This window comes from Leopardus geoffroyi, chromosome C3, assembly GCF_018350155.1.
Source record: "Leopardus geoffroyi isolate Oge1 chromosome C3, O.geoffroyi_Oge1_pat1.0, whole genome shotgun sequence".
NCBI lineage: Eukaryota > Metazoa > Chordata > Mammalia > Carnivora > Felidae > Leopardus > Leopardus geoffroyi.
In genome coordinates this window covers 45,101,894-45,123,873 of record NC_059338.1, presented here as the reverse complement: position 1 = coordinate 45,123,873, position 21,980 = coordinate 45,101,894, and the positions used below count along the sequence as shown (strand labels likewise).

General features: G+C 41.9%; 1 protein-coding gene across 2 annotated transcripts in view; it reads left to right on the top strand.

The window, feature by feature from the left end:
- COLGALT2 (collagen beta(1-O)galactosyltransferase 2) overlaps positions 1-21,288 on the top strand; it is a 113,075-nt gene extending 91,787 nt beyond the window's left edge. The window contains exons 7-12 of one of the 2 annotated variants that reach the window (XM_045452659.1): positions 724-800; positions 4,879-4,985; positions 11,895-12,027; positions 13,396-13,523; positions 16,565-16,771; positions 18,440-21,288. In XM_045452659.1, the coding sequence (XP_045308615.1) occupies positions 724-800; positions 4,879-4,985; positions 11,895-12,027; positions 13,396-13,523; positions 16,565-16,771; positions 18,440-18,716 (929 nt within the window). In that variant the 3' untranslated portion in view covers positions 18,717-21,288. The other variant, XM_045452660.1, reaches the window with a different exon arrangement.
- Positions 21,289-21,980: the final 692 nt, after the last annotated feature.

Sequence of the window (21,980 nt, the reverse complement as noted above, 5' to 3'; positions counted from 1 at the left end):
ATAAATCTTTTACTACTTAAGAGGCAGTGCCCCTCCCATCTGGAAATTTACCTGTGAGCCCTGTACCAAGTGCGGGGATGTGGTTTGGCCCCCAGAGGCGAGTTTGTGTTAAAATAAAGGACCTTTTGCATACCTGTAGCTAAACCTGCCTGGATGGGATAAAAATAGCCCCAGACTTTGGCCCTTTAAAATAGACAGAGAAAGCATTATTTAGAAGAAGTCTGGCCCAGTTCTGAGGTCTTTCATTATAAGCCACAGTAAAGTAATAGCTTGAAAGTTACTGAGTTTTTACTATGCTAATTTACTGGGATGAGTGCTTTGCATACAGATCTCATTTAAATTTTACTACACCCTAAGAGATACACTTTTATTATTTTGATTTAACACGTGAAGAAACAGGTTTGGAGAGGACACTTAACTAACTCTTCCAGACCTTCACAGACCAAGGTTTGGATTCAGGTCATCTGACTCCAGAGCCTTCACCCTTAATCTTTACCCTTAAGGGAAATGGGGCGAATATTCCAGTCTGCATATAAATAAGTGTTCTTGAAACCCTGACCATTAGGGTTCCTGTGTAGCCACTCAGTCCTGGAGAACTGCTGAGTGGTTACCCCCTGTCCCGGACATCCAGGTGGTGTTCCTAGACATCAGATGTGTGGATGGAATTCTGTTCTCTGAGCCTTTCGCTAACAGAGTGCTCTGTGTGCTTCTTGTGTCTTCCAGTTGACCGTCCTCCAATGGAACCCTCCCAGTTTGTTTCCGTTGTCCCTAAATATCCAGACAAGATGGGATTTGATGAGGTAGGAAAGGTGTCTGTGTGTGCACGTGCACACGTGTGCATGTATGTGGCGTGCTTACACGTTTGTATTAGAGCACAAGCCTGATGACACATTTGAGAGCCAGCAAGACTGACCTGGCTGCTGAAAAGGCATTGAGGTCTTGGGAAAATGACTCCGTTTTGTTGCAGCTCAGCTTTCTTATCTTAAAAACCGAGCATCGTACACACCTGGAACTAAGGTAATATTGTGTGTCAACTATATCCAAATTAAAAAAAAAAAAAGTTTTTTAAAGGAGCATCATGGTAAAGTGAATTAATCATTGAGTTAGAAAGATGTTACTGTTTAGTCCTGAGTGCAATTATATATTTTCTAGGAGCATATATTGCTATATTTTGTAAACCTTTCAATCAAGATTCAAGGGTCAGGTAAGAGGGTATATGTTTTAGGTATTGGAGGACCTTAACTTCATTCTGAGTGGATGGAAACCATTCTGGAATAGTCTGTGCTTTATTTTCTCTGTGCTCTTCTTCCATGGACAAAGATTGAGGGTAGGGTTGAGAGGAAAATAAAAAGAAAAAAGAAACCTATAGTAAAATTCTGCCTTGCCGTGGGCAAGCACTTCATAATAGCACTCCAAGGGCCTTATTTAATATAAAGTTTTTGCTTGTTTGTTTTTTAATTAATTGATTTATTTTTGAGAGAGAGAAAATGAGTGGGGGAGGAGCAGAGAGAGAGCGAGAGAGTGAGAGAGAATCCCATGCGGGGTTCGATCCCATGAACCACAAGATCATGACCTGAACCAAATTCAAGAGTTGGAAGTTAAACCGACTGAGCCACCCAGGTGTCCCTATTATGAAGTTTTGATTGCATGAAGAAGGAAGCAAGAATATAAAGTGATGCCTCTCTCGGTAACGCACACAACAGGCTACTTGGGAATGACGGAAGTGTGCCTCCAAGTCATCGAATCCTTTGTGGGTCCCTTATGTCACGTGGCTGCTGATCAGTCTTCAAGAGCTTGATGATCTAGAGATTAGGGCAGTGCCTCAGGAATCCACAAACTGAGATGGAATTTTTCCATGGATTCTGGATGTGTTGTAGGCCAAGCTTTGTGCTCTGTGCTCACTGCCACAGCTCCATGGCAAGAAAAAGCCTTGTTCATCATCCTGTGCTGTGTAGTACATGTCCCCAAAGTACAGCCGTCTACAAGCTGCTGGGATGGGAATTGGTATTTCTTCTGTAAAACCGATGGGGATCTGGACTTCAGGAATGGGAGGGAGTATTTCATGAATATTAAGTGGAAAAGACTTAGCGGCTGTGATGCTGTTTTCACCGAGGGCAGCATGGGAAGAGATGACTTTAATGTGGTAGAGAGGAATCAGAATGAAGTACAAAGAATTCTTTAAAACAATCAGGCTGCAGGAAAGTTGGTCCACATCACACACCGTACCAGCTTCTACATCTTACTAGAGGCGTCCTTTCCTATAACTCTCATCAGCCCTCGGTTCTCTAGGTGAGAGAACCCGAGTGTCTTTGTATATATTCATTTTCAACACATTCCTATGCGGACTGAAGCAAAAGAGATCAAATGGAACAAAACCAGGATCTTCTAGCTCTGGTCTTCCCATTTGGATGTGCGTATAAGGACTGGGTTACCCCTAGAAGCCTTCTGGAAAATTCCAATTCTAGGAAGGGATATAGATATAGGAAGTGATTACCCTGGGCTCTAGAACAGAGATAAGATGGTAGAAAAGGGGATTTTCAGGGACCTTTTTCTTTCTCCCAGTACTCCCTTGTGGTGGTGTCTGGGCTGCATTTGGCTATGTAGCTCTCTCTCTGTTTGCTGTTCACTAAGTATGAGCAAGCCGTCTGTGTTTTTTCTTCATGGCTACAATTTTTATTGCACTTGTCCTGGCAGAAAACTGGGACTGAATTATTATTTACTAAAGTCTTCCCAGACTAGAGGTCTCTGGTTTGAGGCAACTTTTTGTTGCATATCTGTTCAGTTTTTGTTTTGTTTGGGCTCATTTTTGTTCTGCCGGAGTGGCCTCAGGTAGCTCCGTGTGTACACATGAGGAAATACCCCTTCCTTTCCGTATCTTTTAAAATCATGGGATGAAACATGGCCCGTCAAGGTGTGCCTCTAAACAGGAAGAACACGAAATGTGAAAGAACACAATCTATTAAGTTATAAAGTCCCAAGTAACAAGGCAAGTTAGAGTCACCACAGAAATGATGTTTAAAAAAAAATAATTACCCAGTTATGTAGATAAGAGAAGTAATGAAATCACGATGCACCCAATTTGCTTTGCCTTAACTCAGGTGGATAATTTCTTCAAAGGGGACATCTTGTTTTCCCATCAGTTTCTTTGCCCAGTGCTTTATAAAGGGATGGAAGTGAGAATGTTTTGTAAGGAGAGGTTGAATGTTTAGTTAGTGTAGCTTTTGATCCAGTAAAACATAGAACATGTTGATGATTACATTAAAAGGCTATGTGAACCACAGCTTTGCCCCCAGTAAAGTCTGAACCCCAGCTGGTTACAAGACATAGTCTCTTCTTTATTCTGGACACAGCATAAAGCGAGCTTTACCTAAACCACATATCATAGACATTTTAATCAGTGTTGTACTTGAGAGATGAGGTTGTTCAACTCCCTCTTCTTACAAACAAGGGAACTGGACCCGGAAGCATTAAATGTCTTCCTCAGAGCCATTTGGGTGGGCTAGTCAGGCTGAAGCCAAAGTCATCCCACTTATTCCTTCAGGTTTCTCCTCATCAGTATTTCTTTTTTTTTTTTTTTTAACGTTTTTCCATTTTTGAGAGAAAGAGACAGAGCACGAGCAGGAGAGGAGCAGAGAGAGAGACACACACACACAGAATCCGAAGCAGGCTCCAGGCTCTGAGCTGCCAGTGCAGAGCCCGATATGGGGCTCAAGCTCATGAATCATGAGACCATGACCTGAGCTGAAGTCGGACGCTCAACCGACTGAGCCACCTAGGCTCCCCCTCATCAGTATTTCTTACAGACAGCTGAAATCTCCCACTCTCAGAGGACTAGTTTAATGTTCAAAGTAAGTTTATTACTGCTTATAGCAAAAGGACATTATGAAAACTCATATTTACTTGTAATAGCATTCGTGAGTCTTTAGGTACTTCTGTGGCTCCTTAAATCTGGGAATAGTCAGGACAGTTTCACTACCCATAACGCTCTGCAGTGGCTTCATGATATGCATGTGTTTAGGACAGCCACCAGGAATTTAGGGACTCACGTGAGAGGCTACAGGTGGACCCAGCCCTCATGGAAAGAAATCTGAGCGCATATTTTGGGGGATTTCATGGACTAGTATGATGTGGAGATGATGTCTTTACATTTCTCCATTCCTCAAAGGGCTACTACCCCCAAGAGTAGGGCCCCTTCTCTTTACTTCTTTCAGAAAAACTCTCGTGTCTCTAGGGGAGTTTTGGCAATTCTCAATTCAATTCTGAAAAATTCTGGCAAAGAAGCTACTAAAATTGAGACCTTGATAATTAGAAATAAAAGGGACGTGTTAAGATTAGTTTTCCTCATTCTTTGAATGACTTGAAATGTATTACAGTGGGTATAAACTCAAAGAATAGCTATTATTTAGTGCCCATGAGATAAGAGCAGTATCACCCCAGTTTTACAGATGAGGAAACTGAGACATAGGGACCAGGCTAAAGCAAACATTTAGTAAATGATCGTCAGGGAAAAATCTAACATACTTGCCAAACTACCTACCTCCTACCTCTGAGTCTTATATGTTTTGGGTTTAATTCACCTTTGGCCTCCAGAAGAGCAACGTTTTGAACTTTCCTGTCTCAAAAGCAGGGCAAACATGTCCACCAACAAAAGAAACAAAGAGAGGGTGAAGTCACTGCACATGGCTAAGTTTTGAACGTAACTCTGTTTGGATGATATCATTTGACTTGATATGAAATATAAACAAACCTTCATCACGGTTTTCCCTATTTTCTCCACTCCTTATTCTAACTGAAACTTTGGTCCTTACATTTACTTAACTTTCCATACTGCCTAAGATAAGACTTGTGTTTCTTTTCCTTTTTCTCTTCCTGCATTAGATTTTCATGATCAACCTCAAGCGCAGAAAGGACAGACGGGACCGGATGTTACGCACCCTGTATGAGCAGGAAATTGAGGTCAAGATTGTCGAGGCTGTGGATGGAAAGTGGGTTGGGTTTTTTGTTGAACCCTTGCAAATGTGGTTAGAGCAAAGTGTCCAAACTTGGGTGACATGAAGAAAATATGAGGAATAATGCATAACGAAAGAAAATAATGAGGACAAATGCATAACGATCTGTATATCCTGTTGCTTGAGATGCTTGCCATAGCCTGACTGGGCTGATCACATTTCCCAGGAGTATGGCAGGAAAGTCACAATGGGAACTTGGTTGAATTCCTGCAAGAGTTTTGTTATTGCTTTTGTTTATTATTTTGTTTTATTTTGCTCTCCTTTGTCCTTTTATTTGACACTTTAGTTCAAGGTATAGATTTTTGCAAAATTTACATTCCATGTTGTATGTTAGTTTGGCATATGAATGGCTCTAAGGAGTATGGCTAGAAGCTATTGTGAAGTTTCTTATCACTTCTGGAGAATTTCATCAATGTTTCTCAAAATGTGGCCTGGATACGCGTGTCAGAATCCTTAGGGGATGGTTAAGAGAAGAGCTTCCCGAGTCCCATCTCAGGGTTGCTTAATCATGATCTCAGGACTGGGGCTAGGAATCTAAGAAGCCTCAAGGTGATTCTTGAGTAAGTTTGCCACATAAAATATAGGATACTCAGTTAAATTTGTCACAAATATTGCTTGGGCTTACTTACACTAAGAAATTATTCGTTGTTTATATGAAATTTAAATTTGACTGGATATTCTGTTTTACATGCTAAATCTTGCAACCCTGTTCTTTGGTGCACTAGAGTTTGGGAACCACTGCTTCAAATACCTAAGAGCCCAGGTTTTATTTATAGGCCACAAGGACCAGGGGAAACTAACTAGTTGAGTTGTGAGAGTTCTTTATGTATTCGGCATACAAATCTCTTGTCAGCTATATAATTTGCAAATATTTTCTACCATTCTGTGTGTTATCTTTTCAGTTCATAATGGCGTCCATTGCAACTCAAAAGTTTTTAATTTTGATGAAGCCCAGTAAATATTTTTGTTGTTGCTTATGCTTTTGGTGTCATATCTAAGAATCCACTGCCAAATCGAAAGTCACAAAGACTTATTTCTATCTTTTCTTATAAAAGTTTTACAGTTTTATCTGTTATATCTCCTACATACTCCATTTTTGCTCCATTTTGAGTTAGTTTTTTATATGGTGTGAGGTAGAGATTCAGATTCCTTCTTTTGCACATAGTTTGGGCACCCCTGCACCATTTGTTAAAAAGATTATTCTTGCCTCCCTTGAATTGTCTTATCACCCTTGTCAAAATCAATTGGCCATAAATGTAAGACTTCATTTCTAGATTCTCAATTTAGTTCCACTGACGTATGTGTCAATCCATTTTTCAATCCATATACAGTTGGGTTTTGTTGATGCTTTTTCTGTGTCTATTGAGATGATCATATAGTCATGTGATCATTTTTGTCTATTGATAAGGTGCATTATATTGATTGATTTTCATATGTTAAACCAACCTCACAATCCTGGAATAAATCCTACTTGGCCATGGTGTACAATGCTTTTTATACATTGCTGGATTCTGTTTGCTAGTATTTTCTTGAGAATCTTGGATCTCTATTTATAAGGAATATTGGCCTATAGTTTTCCTATGATGTCTTTTTCTGGTTTTGTTATCAGTATCAGGATAATACTGGCTTCATTGTTCCCACCTCTTCTTTGGAAGAGTTTTGAAACTTTTTGGAAATTTTGTGAAATATTGGTGTTAAATTCTTTAGGTGTTTGGCAAAATTCCCCAAAGAAACTAGCTGATTGTGTGTCTTTCTTTCTGGAAAATTTTATTACTAACTCAGCTGCTTTACTTGTTTTAGGTGTATTCAGAATGTCCATTCCTTTTTGAGTCTGTGGTTTGTAACTTTCTAGCAATTTGTCAGTTTTATCTAGGTTATCTAAGTTGTTGGCATACAGTTGTTCATAGTATTATCTTATAATCCTTTTATTTTGATAAGGTCAGTAGGGGGTTGTTCACCTTTCGTTCCTCATTTTAATAATTTGAGTCTACCTTTTTTTTTCTTGATCAGCTTAGCTAAAGGCTATCAATTTTGTTGATCTTTTCAAAGAACCAACTTTTGGTTTTGTTGATTTTCTCTTTTGTTTTTCTATTCTCCATCCACTTATTTCCACTGTAGTCTATATTTTTTCCTTCTGCTTACTTTGGGTTTAGTTTGCCATTCTTTTCCTAATTTCTCTAAATGGATTACTTAGATCAGATTATTATTTGAGGTATTCTTTTTTAATGTAGGCATTTATAGCTATAACTAGCCCTCCAAATACTACACCAAGCCCATCGTGTAAGTTTTGATATGCTGTGTTTTCATTTTCATTTATCTCAAAACATTTTTTCATTTCCTTCGTGATTTCTTCTTTGACCCATTAGCTATTTAGCAGTGTGTTGTTTAATTTCACATATCTGTGAATTTTCCAAGCTTCCTTTTGTTATTGACTTTTAAATTCATTCCATTGTGAGGGGCGCCTGGGTGGCGCAGTCGGTTAAGAGTCCGACTTCAGCCAGGTCACGATCTCGCGGTCCGTGAGTTCGAGCCCCTCGTCGGGCTCTGGGCTGATGGCTCAGAGCCTGGAGCCTGTTTCCGATTCTGTGTCTCCCTCTCTCTCTGCCCCTCCCCCGTTCATGCTCTGTCTCTCTCTGTCCCAAAAATAAATAAACGTTGAAAAAAAAAAAATACATTCATTCCATTGTGGTTGGAGAACATGCCTTATATGATTTCAATCCTTTGAAGTGTATTGAGGCTTAATTCATGATCTATATGTTTTTCATGGTTTTTCTTAGAGAATGTTGCATGTGCACTTGAGAAGAAGGTGTATTTTGCTACTGTCAGGTGGAATGTTCTATAGATATCTGTCAGGTCTAGCTGGTTTGTAGTATTTTTAAGTCTTCTCTTTATTTGTTGTTCTCCTGCCTAGTTGTTCTATTCATTATTTTTTTTTTAATTTTTGTTTCAACGTTTATTTATTTTTGGGACAGAGAGACACAGAGCATGAACGGGGGAGGGGCAGAGAGAGAGGGAGACACAGAATCGGAAACAGGCTCCAGGCTCTGAGCCGTCAGCCCAGAGCCTGAAGCGGGGCTCGAACTCACAGACCGCGAGATCGTGACCTGGCTGAAGTCGGACGCTTAACCGACTGTGCCACCCAGGCACCCCTGTTCTATTCATTATTGATAGTGGGTGATTGAAGTCTCCCTGTATTATGGTTGAATAGTCTCTTTCTTTCTTCAGCTTCTCAGTTTTTGCTTTATGTTTTTGCTCTGTTGTAAGGTGCATATATATTTGTAATTTTTGTCTTTCTGATGGATTAATTTTTTTTTTGAAAGAGAGAGAGAGAGAACCAGAATGAGCAGGAGTGGGGGCAGAGGGAGAGGGAGAGAGAATCTCAAGCAGACTTCACACCTAGCACAGAGCCCAACGTGAGGCTCAGTCTTATGACCATGAGATCATGACCTGAGCCAAAATCAAGAGTCAGACACTTAATTGACCAAGCCACTCAGGTGCCTCAATTCTTTTTTTTTAATTATAAAATGTTTTTCCTTATCTCTAATAATTGCTTTTGTTTAAAAGTTTATTTTGTCAGGTATTAATATAGCTCCTGCAGCTCTCTTGTGGTTACTGGTTACATAGTATATCTTTTTTCATCCTTTCACTTTGAACCTATTCATACCTTTAAATCTAGCCTGTCTCTTGTAGACAGCATAGTTGAATCATGTTCCTAAAAACCCATTCTGCTAAGCTCTGTCTTTGATTGTGGGGTTTGATCCATTCATATTTAATGTAATTACTGATAAAGTAGGATTTATATCTGCCATTTTCCATTTGTTTTCTATATGTTTTACATCTTTTTATTCTTCTGTTTTTCATTATTGCCTTTTTGTATTAAAAAGATACCTTCTACTCTACCATTTTAATTCCTTTGTTTCTTTTACTACATTTTTTTAAAAAATTTTTTTTTTCAACGTTTATTTATTTTTGGGACAGAGAGACACAGAGCATGAACGGGGGAGGGGCAGAGAGAGAGGGAGACACAGAATCGGAAACAGGCTCCAGGCTCTGAGCCATCAGCCCAGAGCCCGACGCGGGGCTCGAACTCACGGACTGCGAGATCGTGACCTGGCTGAAGTCGGACGCTTAACCGACTGTGCCACCCAGGCGCCCCACTTTTACTACATTTTTTAAAGTTATTTTCTCAGTGATTGCCATGGAGATTGCAATTAACATTTTGATTTATAGTAATCTAGTTTATATTAATACCAACCTCCTAGAAGACAACATAGGGAATATGCTCCTAGACATCAGTCATGCCAATGCTTTTTTTGGGATTTGATGCCAAAAGCAAAAATAAACAAGTGGGACAACATGACAAAAGAAACTATCAATGAAATGAAAAAACAACCCACCTAATGGAGAAAATATTTGAAAAATCATCAACTTATGAAATATTTGAAAATATTCAATATATTAAAAATTCTATATCTGATAAGGAGTTAATTTCTACAATATATAAAGAACTCATTCAACTCAATAGCAAAAGCAACAACAACAACAACAACAACAGCAACAACCAAACAGCTTGATTAAAGAATGGGCAGAGATCTAAGTAGATATTTTTCCAAAGAAGATGTAGATGGTCAACAGGTACATTAAAAGGTACTCAAGGGGCGCCTGGGTGGCGCAGTCGGTTAAGCGTCCGACTTCAGCCAGGTCACGATCTTGCGGTCCGTGAGTTCGAGCCCCGCGTCAGGCTCTGGGCTGATGGCTCAGAGCCTGGAGCCTGTTTCCGATTCTGTGTCTCCCTCTCTCTGCCCCTCCCCCGTTCATGCTCTGTCTCTCTCTGTCCCAAAAATAAATAAACGTTGGAAAAAAAAAATTAAAAAAAAAAAAAGGTACTCAACATTTCTAATTATCAGGGGAATGCAAATTAAAACCTCAATGAGATATCACCTCACCCGTATTAGAATGGCTATTATCAAAAAGACAAGAAATAACAAGTGTTGACAAGGATGTAGAGAAAAGGGAACACTGATGGTCTGTTGGTAGGAATGTAAATTGGTGCAGCCACTGTGGAAAACAGTATGGAGGTTCCTCAAAAAATTAAAAATAGAGGGGGGTGGGAGGGAGGGAAGGGTGGGTGATGGGTATTGAGGAGGGCACCTTTTGGGATGAGCACTGGGTGTTGTATGGAAACCTATTTGACAATAAACTTCATATATTGAAAAAAAATTAAAAATAGAGCTACCATATAATTCAGCAATTCTACTTTTGAGTATTTATCCAAAGAAAATGAAAAGATGAACTAAAAAAAAATGCACCCCATGTTCATTGCAGCATTATTTACAAGAGCCAACCTAAGAGTCCAACAGGTGAGTGAATGGATGTGGCACATATAAATATATACAATTAAATTTTATTCATCCATTTGAAAAGGAAGCCGTCATTTTTAACAACATAGATGGATTTTCAAGGCATTATGCTAAGTAGAATAAGTCAGACAGGAAAAGACAAATACCATACATATGGTCTCATTTATATGTAGGATCTAAAGAGGAAATAAAACCAAATTCATACATATAGAGGACAGATTGGTGATTACCAGAGGCAGTATTGGAAGGTGGATAAAATGGGTAAAAGGAGTGGAAAGGTACAAACCTTAAGTCATAAACAAGTCATGGAGATGTACACCATGATGAGTATAGTTAACAATACAACAATATTGTATTGCATATTTGACAGTTGCTAAGAGAATAGATCTACAAAGTTCTCGTGATCACAAGATAAAAAAGTTGTAACTATGTGAGGTGATGAATGCTAACTAGACATTGTGTTGATCATTTCATAATATATACAAATACCAAGTCATTATGGTATATGCTGGAAACCTATGTTATATGTCAATTATATTTCGATAAAAAAAGCAACTTAATTTCAGTGGCATACAAAAACTTAGCTTCTTATATTGCTTCATTCTTTTCCCCCTCCTTTGTTCTATTGTTGCCAAACAAATTACTTCTTTCTACATTATACGCCCGTTAACACAGACTTATATGCAGCTTTGATTTAAATCAGGTAAGAGAAGAAAGAGTTATAAATGAAAAACACTTATGCTGTCATTTATATTTACCTATGCAGTTACATATCCCCATGCTCATTATTTCTTTATATGGATCCTTATCACTCTCTAATTTCCTTTCATGTTGGCATGAGAACTTCTTTGGCATTTCTGGTAGAGATCTGCTAGTGATGAACCCTCAGTTTTTGTTAATCTGGAAATATTTTAATTTATTCTTCATTTTTGAAGGACAGCTCGAATAGATACAGAATTTTTGGCTTTTTCAGGTAGCACTCTCAATAGGTCAACCTACTGCCTTGTGGGCTCCATGGTTTCTGAGAATCAGCTGTTAATCTTATTGAGAACACTATATATGTAGTGAGTCACTTCTCTCTTTCTGCTCACAAGATTATCTCCACTATTTTTGTTCTTAATCTTTTTTGAAAAAAAAAAAAAAAACAAACAAAAACGTCCAAAGGAAAGATACTGTACATAGTTCCTTCCTGTCTTCATCCTCTTTAGTATTTAATGCCATTAGCCACCTTCCTTCATTAAGAAAATACTTTCTCAAAGCTGTCAAAAACCTGGTGATACTTAGAAGTACATTGGCAATTGTGAAGGATACACTATGCATAACATACCCTCTTGTCTTCCCAAAAGCTTGTAATGCTGCCATGACACATTAACCCTGATGAGCTCCTGAGGATTGATGGGAAACGTGAGAAGTCTTCCTCAATGTGCAGAAAGGCTCTGGGGAACATCCGGAACGCTCTCTTTCTGCCTTTTGTGGTGGGGACATCTCAACTTGTTGATTTTCAGACATGGTCTCTCTCATGCAGGGCACTTAACACAAGCCAGCTGAAAGCCCTGAATATTGAAATGCTGCCTGGATATCGAGATCCCTATTCTTCCAGGCCTCTAACCAGGGGTGAAATCGGCTGCTTTCTTAGCCACTACTCTGTCTGGAAAGAGGTAAATAATGCTTGCTTGCTTGCTTGCTTGCTTTATTTATTTATGAGAAAGCATGGGCAGGGGAGAGAGAGAGAGAGAGAGAGAGAGAGAGAGAAAGTAAGTCTTAAGCAGGCTCTGTGCTTAGCGTGGAGCTCAATGCAGAGCTCAGTCCCATAAACCTGGGATCAGGACCTGAGCTGAAATCAAGAGTCAGATGCTCAACTGACTGAGCCACCCAGGTGCCACAATGATGCTTTATTTAGATATGCATTTTTGTAATGAGGAGGAAGGAGAGTGGGACTTTGTAGGTGAGTTCGGGCCAGATATGAAGTGGACCCCGTAACTCTTCTAGAAGTATGCTTGGAAGTTTCTGTTGCCTTCTTCCTCTCTCTGACATAGGCCAGCAACAAACAGGCAAGGGTAGCCTTATTGCCGCTGGGATGATGACAGGGGAAGATGCCATTTTTCAGGAGGCTACGCTTCTATTGATGCATCCTTATCCTTAGTAGGAATGCCTGGTATTGTACGTATCTAGCATGCCATTGTTTATTAGATGATCTCATACGAGGCGTCACACAGAAATCATATGAAGTGGATCAAGAGGCCTGGACCCATTTTACCCAAGAGAAAATAACTAAATACTTAAAGACATTAAATTAAATATCTTCACAAGAAGTGGCAAAGCCAGGACTTGAAACCATGGCTTAGAGAACAGTCATTGATGGAGGGAGGGATTGGTGTGTGGAGTCTTGATTAAGGGTCAGTTCCCACAAGAAAAGAGAAAGTCCCTAAAGGAAGGGCCTCTGAATGCCTTCTCTCTTTGAATGACCCAGTCTATGCTATCTTTTTTTTTCTTTAAAATTTAAGTGAAATGTAATAGATATGTATAAAATTAGATAGAGCGTAAAATACAGGCCAATGAAATTTCACAAACCGAACAACAATACAGCCATGCTAACTGGTACCCAGATCAAGAAACAGGTTGCCAGCTCTCCAGAAGCACCCTCTCTGTATGTCCTTCAAGGGAACAGTCCCCAGGGATAATCACCATTTGACTTCTAATAGCATAGAATAGTTTTGTCTGCTTTTGTAGTTTTGTTTACATGCATGGAACTACATAGGGTATTGAGGTATATCCTTGCAGTATCTTTTCATTTGTGAGATTCATCTATAACATTGCATTTAATTGTATATCATACATTCTCAGTGCTGTAAGTAAACACCCCGTTTATGTAACCATTCAGCTATCGGATGGCATTTGCTTAGATTCCAGTTATGAGCTATTACCTACTGTGCTACTATATTCTTGACTTTTTAATATGTATTTACCTAATAAAAAATAGATATTGGACTTCTCATAGGGTATCTTCCCACTGATGCCCTTTACAGGTAATTGACCGCGAGCTGGAAAAGACTCTTGTTATTGAGGATGACGTGCGCTTTGAACATCAGTTTAAGAAAAAGCTGATGAAGCTGATGGATGACATCGACCAGGCTCAGCTGGACTGGGAACTGATGTGAGTGACAAGACAAGCTTATCCTAGAGCACTGAGAGGACACAGTCCTTTCCAGGGGGCAGCGGGCCCCACCTCCCCAGTTGATAGGAGATACAGCACAGCTTTCCACTTTCCTGGTTTTCTCTCCATAAATGTTCCCAGAAACAAGAAGTGAGTGGAGAACAGACCCTGGTTTCTGCATCTATACACTCTGCAGGCTGAGAAAGAAACTATGGAAGATGGTTTGCGAGACTTGGAGACTGCCTGCAGGTCAGGGGTCTTCAGATTGAGTGCTCACATGAGAGCACGGCAGAAATCCCACCAGTGAGGCAACAGATGCACGGAGACGTGTGAAAAGAGAGGACGAGGCATTCATTCAAGAGCAGGAGTCCTGTGTCACACTTGAGAGCAGGTTTCCTCTGTAGCCTCTGACAGTATGGGGGCTGAAGGTCAGCCTAAGAGTGCCTCTCTTGGGAAGGGCAGTGTGCAGTGCACACAGTAAGAGCACTGAGCTGGGTTTGATGGAGGGTCAGAGGCTGCCATAGGAAAACCAGCTTACCAGGATAATGCTGGTTCTGAGTTGACATGTAGTCAATGCTTTGGTAGCTGCCTCTGGGAATTAAGTCTCTCTCTTTCTCTCTCTCTCTCTCTCTCTCTCTCTCCTCTATTTCCCTGTCTCCCTCTCTCTCCCCCTTCTCTCTCTGTCTCTCCCTCTCCCTTCATTTTCTTTTTAAACCAGATGATACTTTTTACTTCTCTCTAATGAGGCAGAACGTTCCCAAGCATTACGTTGGCTTCCCAGCTGTGTGTCAAAGGCAATTTCATCAAATCAAAGCCTGTTCATTTGGAGTGGCAACAGGCAAGCTGTCCTTACTCCTCCCATCCTCAGAGGGAAACTTAACTATGGGCCCAGCTGGAATATTTGTCCTCTCAAAAAACATACCATTCTGAGCCCAAAAGAAACCCAGTGATGGCTGAACTAATCCATGGGGGAATAGACCCAGAAATCAGTACTGGGTAATAAAAAGAGACTGGCTCCCTGTCAGATGTCAGCCATGTGATTAGATTCTGCACTGTCCCTTAGGATCCTTGTTTGTTCCTGTAATCCTCCAGAAGTCCTCACGCCTCAGCCTTTCTGAGTCTATAGCTCTGCAGCCTGTGACTACGCCTCATAGGCATGGAGCCTGGAAGCCATTTTATACTCACATGACCTGTGCAAAGGCGACTTTCAGTTAAGCCTCAGAATCAGAGGACTCAACCTGGGGAATCCAAGGCTTATGACAGGCACATGTCCTTGTCCGCTTGTAGTTTAGCTGGTATATTTCTTGGGACCAAGTTCCAACAGATCCAAGAAAGAGGAGTGGTTGGCTAAGGATATGGATACGGGAAATGATAGGGATACAGAAACAAAAATCTTTTCTAAATTTCACAGACTGATCAAGTCAAAATATTCCATTTATGTCAGTTATATACTATTAAAAATGGCAGTGGTTTCAATATTTTTACTTATCTCTTTCTAAAATGAATATGTAAGGTACAAACTTTACTGAAACTCAAAACATGAAATCTGATAAGCTGTCCACAGCTGCTATGTGACATTTCTCCAGAAAAAGGAAATAGGAAATGGGAAGAGTAAACTAACCCATTGGAATGATCTAGGCAGTGCTGTCCAACAGTAATATAACCTGAGCCACATACATGATTTAAAATTTCCTAGTGATCCCATTCAAATGGTAAAAAGACATTAAGTGAAATTAATAATACATTTTATTTAACCCAACATCTCTAAATATTATTACTTTAATATGTAATTGGTATTTATTAATGAGATAGTCTACATTGTTCTTTCTACCATCTTTAATATCCAGGGTGTATTTTATGCTTACAAAACATCTGAATCTAGATGCAAGTTTTCAACTGCTACAATAAACACCTTCTTGTCCTACTGAAACGATTTTGTTAAAGGGAAAAAATATTTTACACATCTTCAATTTTATTTGAAAATCTCAACTTAAACTATGTAAAATGAATCAGTTGAGTAGAGACTGTCCCTCGGGTCACATCTCAAGTGCTCAGAGGGACTTTCTCTTCCATTTGATGGTACATGAGAGAAATTTAGACTCTTTAGTCTGAGGGGACAGTGGCTGAAAAGATATGGTGTTTGATGTCCTGAGAAGAACTGAGGTGGACATAGGCTCCCTCTACAAACCCCCGGATGTTTGGATAAGAGGAATCCTTTACAGGATGAAAGAGATGGTTTAAAGGCAAAATAGAGGAAGTCGGCTTTACCTCAAGGCAGGAAGCAGGCACCTCCTGAACTTGCCCCAGCCAAGTGGAAAACAAACAGATTCCAGACAAAAGTCACGGATCACAGATCTGTGAGTAGACGACGGGAAAGTTGGAATGGCTAAGGGTATATCTTGTGTTGCAGAAGTTGTTTGAAGAGGACAGGACCTGCCTGCATGCTTTTCTCAGAACAAAGTGAGGGCAGAGCTAGGTGTGTGTGAGGAGGAAGCCAGGCAGGCTTTCTTATTCATTCTCCCCAGGAAGGACCCATTCAGGGCCACTCTGGTTCCCAGGTCTTTTACTGTAGACTGTTTCTTTCCCACAGCCTCTTCTGTCCTGTGTTTACCGCTAGCATCTGGAGAGCTGTCCGAAAAATATCGAAGGCTGAAACTCTGGGGACTTGAAAACAAAAAACTCAGGATTCCCACATCTGGCCTTTTTTGTCCATTTCCAACCTCTGTAAACACAGCTGGAAGTCCCAAACCCTCTTTGGGAAGTGATCTGTGAGATCTTGTAGTCTCTCTACAGCTCCAGCCAGGCTGGAACACAGCGCTAGACAAGAGCAGTTGGGATGTTGATAAACGGAGCCAGGAAAACGGCCCCATTAATGGCAGGTGACAGTCACGGTTGGTGATGGGATGCACTTTGTGGCATGATCCATTTAATATAAGACACAGCTGGTCCAAGCTTTCAAAAGTATCTGTAAACCTGTGCCCTGTTCTTACGGATGTCTAATATTCAAACTGGGATTTTCTTCTTCTTCTACTTCCTTTTAGTTATATTGGTAGAAAGAGGATGCAGGTGAAAGAGCCAGAGAAAGCAGTGCCCAACGTGGGAAATCTGGTCGAAGCTGACTACTCCTATTGGACGCTGGGCTATGTCATCTCTCTGGAAGGAGCCCAGAAGCTCGTCGGAGCTGATCCTTTTGGGAAGATGCTGCCAGTAGATGAGTTCCTGCCCATCATGTACAACAAGCATCCCGTGTGAGTCTCCCTGCACTGCCTGCCCGTCCCTTGGGCGCAGCCCTCTCACATATTCTGCTACTCAGCTTCTCAATAGTGCATGACATTTTCTAAAGATGTACTGCTTTCCTAAATGATCTTTCTCTAATCATGACCCAGAGGGGCTGACTTGAGTGATTATCCCCTTTTACAGATAGGGAAGATGAGGTGGAAACGATGAGTTTTGCATAGGGGTCCACTGTCATACCCGGTGTGTAGTTTCACTGGAAATAATATGCTCGGTCCTCTCCTTGTTTTCGATCTTCTTCTTATTATTTTGATCTTCTTCTTATTTTGATCTTCTTATTTCCTTAAACTCATACACCTGAAGGTGAAGGTCATCTTCCTAAGCACCTCAAGGTCGTCAGTTCATTTCTCAGTCTGTCGTATGTACTTGTTGGCCAGGCAGGCATCCTCCTCCTTGCAGAGCTCACGGTCTGGTTGGGAATTCAGACTCACGAACAGTCCTCATGATGTATTGTGAGACCCACAATCATAGGAAATTCAGACCTCATGATATATTGTGAGACCCACAATCATAGAGATGAGTTACAGGCTCAGGGAGGGTGGAGGTGGTCCCTGAGCAGGGCGTCTGTGGAAGAAGGCAGTGTGATGTTCACGGTTCCCACAGCACAGAAGCTTACTCTGACCTAGTGTTTATCAAAGGGCATGGAGATTGGTGGTTCACCTGTCCAGTCTCCCCAGTAACCTGTGAGCCCATTGAGACAGGGACAGTCTTACATCTCTGTGTCCTTAGAACCTAGTCCAAACTCTACACATAATAGCTGCTCAATCAGTGATTCCTAAATTCATTAATGGAGCAGGAGACCAGGTTCCAGTCTCGGCTCCTTCTCTCAATTGCTGGGTGATCTCCTTACTAGATGGGCTTCATTTTAGTGGTTGAGAATTCCTGTCCCGTGTCTTGCTCATTCTGTCTCCTGTACTCAGTAAAGATGGAGCCCCTCACCCTCTTTGATGCAACTGACCTTATACCTACATCCTAGCAGGAATATGGAGGTCAACCATCATCCCTGTAACGGAACGAAAACTAACACCTATGGTACATGGACTGATTTAGGACCTAAGCAGATGTCCCCTCATATCTGCACAGGAGCCCTGGAGCGGGGCGGGGGGGGGGGGGGGCGGGCAGTGGCAGGGAGAGAAGGCCAAGTCCTCCAACACTTGACACTCACAGGGAGCTGGGCTGCAAAGCCAAGTTGGCATGCCTGCAAACCGACACCGTTTCACTCATCCCACCACTGCCATTCAGATCTCAGCTAATTTATTAATCCAGGAACAGGGCATTTGCCACACAGTGATCACATTTATCTATCACTGTGGTCCAACAGAGCTTAGCTCTTAGCTTTTACAGCAAGACCTGAAGTCCGTCTTTTAAACGAGTTCGTCCAAAGACAACAGAAATACCTTGACTGAAGTTTCTCTTTGTGTGTTTGTCTAGGTCATCTGAAATCGTTTAAAGAAACTTTTATTGTGTTTGTAGACTAAACTTTTCCACAAAAGACACAACTTTAAAAATAATCAAAGGCATCCATGACACGTTAAGAGATAAGCAGCAAGGCCCCTATGCTCTTTCCCTCAGTTCTCTAAGTGTCCTACCCCCTCACACACCCCTACTCCTGTTGTTTGCAGAGCTGAGTACAAGGAGTACTATGAATCCAGGGACTTGAAAGCCTTCTCGGCAGAACCCTTGCTCATCTACCCCACACACTACACGGGCCAGCCAGGCTACTTGAGTGACACGGAGACCTCGACCATCTGGGACAATGAGACAGTGGCCACGGACTGGGACAGGACACATTCCTGGAAGTCCCGGAAGCAAGGCCACATCCACCGCAATGCCAAGAACACAGAGGCCCTGCCATCGCCAACCTCCTTGGATGCCGTGCCTTCGAGGGACGAGCTCTGAGGGCTCCATGGGGGATTCACCACCCTTGGTTTTTTCTAACGGGCTATTCATCTGTTTGCTCCAGTTTCTTTTAGTGGCCACAGTCATCTAACCAAAGTGGTCTGATGTAATTGAGCAAAGTTAATATATTCTTGACAGGGGAGGATAATAGGGAAACTTAACCCAAATTTCCTAGGATGGCTAGAAGATAGGCTTTATGGCAACCATCGAGATGAACTTCAATGTAGACACCGAGCCCTTCAGCTTATTATCCAGATGATACTGCTTCCTACATTAAGGATCAACAGTATGGCCCAGAGACTCATCCAAGAGAAGGGTAATCACATCAGTAAGTGGGTGGGCAAGGTAGCCAAGCCACCTGACCACATCTGTTGGTCTTGTGGGCCCATTTTATATCATAGGTATGACCTTGAGAACTTGTGTATGTAATTGGGGAGGGGGATCAAATAATTTAAAATCAAAGTTATTGGGCTTTGGTTTAAAGGAATTCTGTCATAAGCCAAAGTTAGCTGTTCATCTCATTACCCAGTAGGGATGGGTGGGTATTTGGGTCTGTCTGAACTTGGCCTTGACTATCATGGCAGTTGAAGCTCTCATACAGAGATTTTGCCATGTGGGTATAGTTTATTAGATATTTGAAAGTTTGTGTAGATATTTGAGAAAACAAGAACTCAGACTTTGGCCTTTTCTATTGTGGTCACTTGAGTTAGGATGCTCTATTTATGAAGATAAATTTAATATATAAGGGGTTAGGGCTGGTGTCTAACTTCTGTCCCCAGGGTCCCTGTGCTGCCACTGCACGTCACACTCTCCCCTCCGCCCCCGAGCCTGGGAATGAATTGTGAGTGTAAGTTTAATGAGTCACTGTTAAGAGGCAGAGCACATTTTCAGGCCAGCAACTGTCCTTGCCTGAGTTTTTCTATTTTGAGTTATTTATTCTACAAAATGTGGGGGAAATGTGTGTAGGATAAGGCAGAGAAACAGATTTTTCAAGCTCTCAGAGCACCCTAGGGAGCAGTGAGTGTGCGATCTGGTTCTCCTGCATTTCCCAGCCTGGCGTTTTCAAGGGAGGCCTGTTGAGTGGGAGGGTCTCATCACCCGGAAACAAATGCTTCTCCATTTCAGATGACAGACCTTGGTCAGAAACAGGGGACTGAGCAACTGATTTAGGCCAACCATGAGGGAGGCTCTCATAGCATCCTGGGCAGATGACCTCTCTGCTGTCTTCACAGACTGATTTTCTCTAAAGTGCAGTGTTGGGCTACATCTTCCCTGCCAACTCCACAATCTGTGTTCCTCAGATTCTCATGATGGTTTGCCTCAGGTTTGCATTTTCCCCCCCGCAAGCAGTGAAACTTTGCCTCCAGAAATACCCTCCCCACACCCCCCTTCCTGAGCTTCATGCTTTGGAGCAGAGCCCATGGGCAGGGCTGCTGCGTGAACCAAGCCTAGTGCTTCCTGGAGAGGGCCTCCAGGTTGCAGGACGAGGTAGCTTGTCTGCCAAAGAACACCAGTCTCAGCCTTCCTTCTTGACTTACTGCCCGTATTCTTCCACACTGATAGTAAGCAAGGAGGCTGAGGAAGGGGATCTCAGCCGACTTCTATCTTTACTGCTTTGACATACCTGTCAGAGCCTGACTCTCTCTTTTTTTTTTTTTTTTTTCCTAGAAAAACAGAAAGAGCATCTGGGGAGCTAGTGAAAAACCCTTAGGTGATCCCTAAGGTTCCCTTGGGTATTTTGCATTTTGTTTGCATATTTGAGTGTGTGCAAGTGTGCCTGGCTTTCATGATATATATTTTTTAATAGGGTGGGAGGGATATTGGGAGTGAAGAAAGATTGAGTTGACTTTTGTGTGGTTTTGTTTTAATAGAGAACATTTTTTTTTCCCTTTTACTGTCAGCTGGCCTGATGGGTTTATGGATTCTCATTCTTAAAAGACATTGGTCTTAAGTTCTAGAATTTTAGATTAGGACTGTTCTACTGTGAATAAAGTTCTGGCTCTGTTAGCCCAGACATTGCTTCTGCCTGCTCAGGTCTGGGATCCCAAGCAGCGCTCTTTTGTTGTGAACATTGTGATCTGCAACCCCGCCCCCGCCATTTGTTTTTAAAAAGTCACCTCTTCAGCAATTCAGGGGCTCCTTGACCTCATTATTCCTGCCTCCGCCCTAGTTTTACATCAAGATATTTGACCTTTGCAGTCACAGACCTTTGCCTCCGGCCATGGCACCTGTTCTTTGTCTCTATAAGTTAAACCCTGTCTGGATTCCCCCATGTGGATCTCCCCCTGGATCTTGGAAGCCAAGGCGGGATCTCCTGGATAGACGACCCTGACTCCAGCAGTGCTGGTGCTGCTGAGTGTGGACTGAGCACCTACAATTTGCAGAGGACACATGGTGTGGGCCTTGCTTTGGGTTCCCTGGGGCCTGCTGCAGGAACTCTGGAAGAGAAGAAAGAGCCGACATCCCAGCATCCTACACTGTCTATCATGCTGTGTCGTTTCAAGGAGGGGAGATGATAAACTACTTGCCTTCTAGAGCTCTTTGTGAAAAATTAAAAAAAAAAATAGCTCAACACTATGATTGTTCACTCATTCCACCAACACTGACCAATGGCCAATGCTGCTGGAACTTCCAGGTCTGCCCTGGACCAAGGATGTTGGAGGCCGGAGATAGTCATGCTGCTGCTCGCCCCCATGGCAAACGTGGTCACTGACCTTCCTGTCCAGTGGGAGTTGTTTTAGACTCCTGGGTAGAGGTGGGCAAGCAGAAAATTTTTCTAGGCTACAGAAAGACAGGCGCCCCCAGTGGGAGAGTGGTAAGGGAGGGTCCATCTTATATTTTTGTTCTATAGGTCAGTCTAACCATTCATCGAAGATACTGGCTGGTTTAAGGCCAAAGAACTTTATCCCAGGGCAAGAAAGAAAGAAAGAAAGAGAAAGGAAAGGAAAGGAAGAAAAGAAAGAAAGAGAAAGAGAATCCATGCTGGTATCTCTGACCCCTTGAATTTCAGATCAAGCTTCCCCCAAACCAGGTATGAGCACTGCCTTGTTTCAGGCCCTGTGCTGGGAATCTCAGAGGACGAGGAAGGATCCCTACTGCTGGGAGGTCCGCAGTCCAGTGGAGCAGCCAGGGAAGCAGGAAGGCTTTATTTCAGTGACAGGAAAGAAATGGGCTGTAGGACCTCAGCCCAGTTCTGCGAAGGACGGCTGTTGGGGCAGTTTTGCTGGGAAGATGGCTGGGGAGGTGACAGTCGTGTTGGCTTTG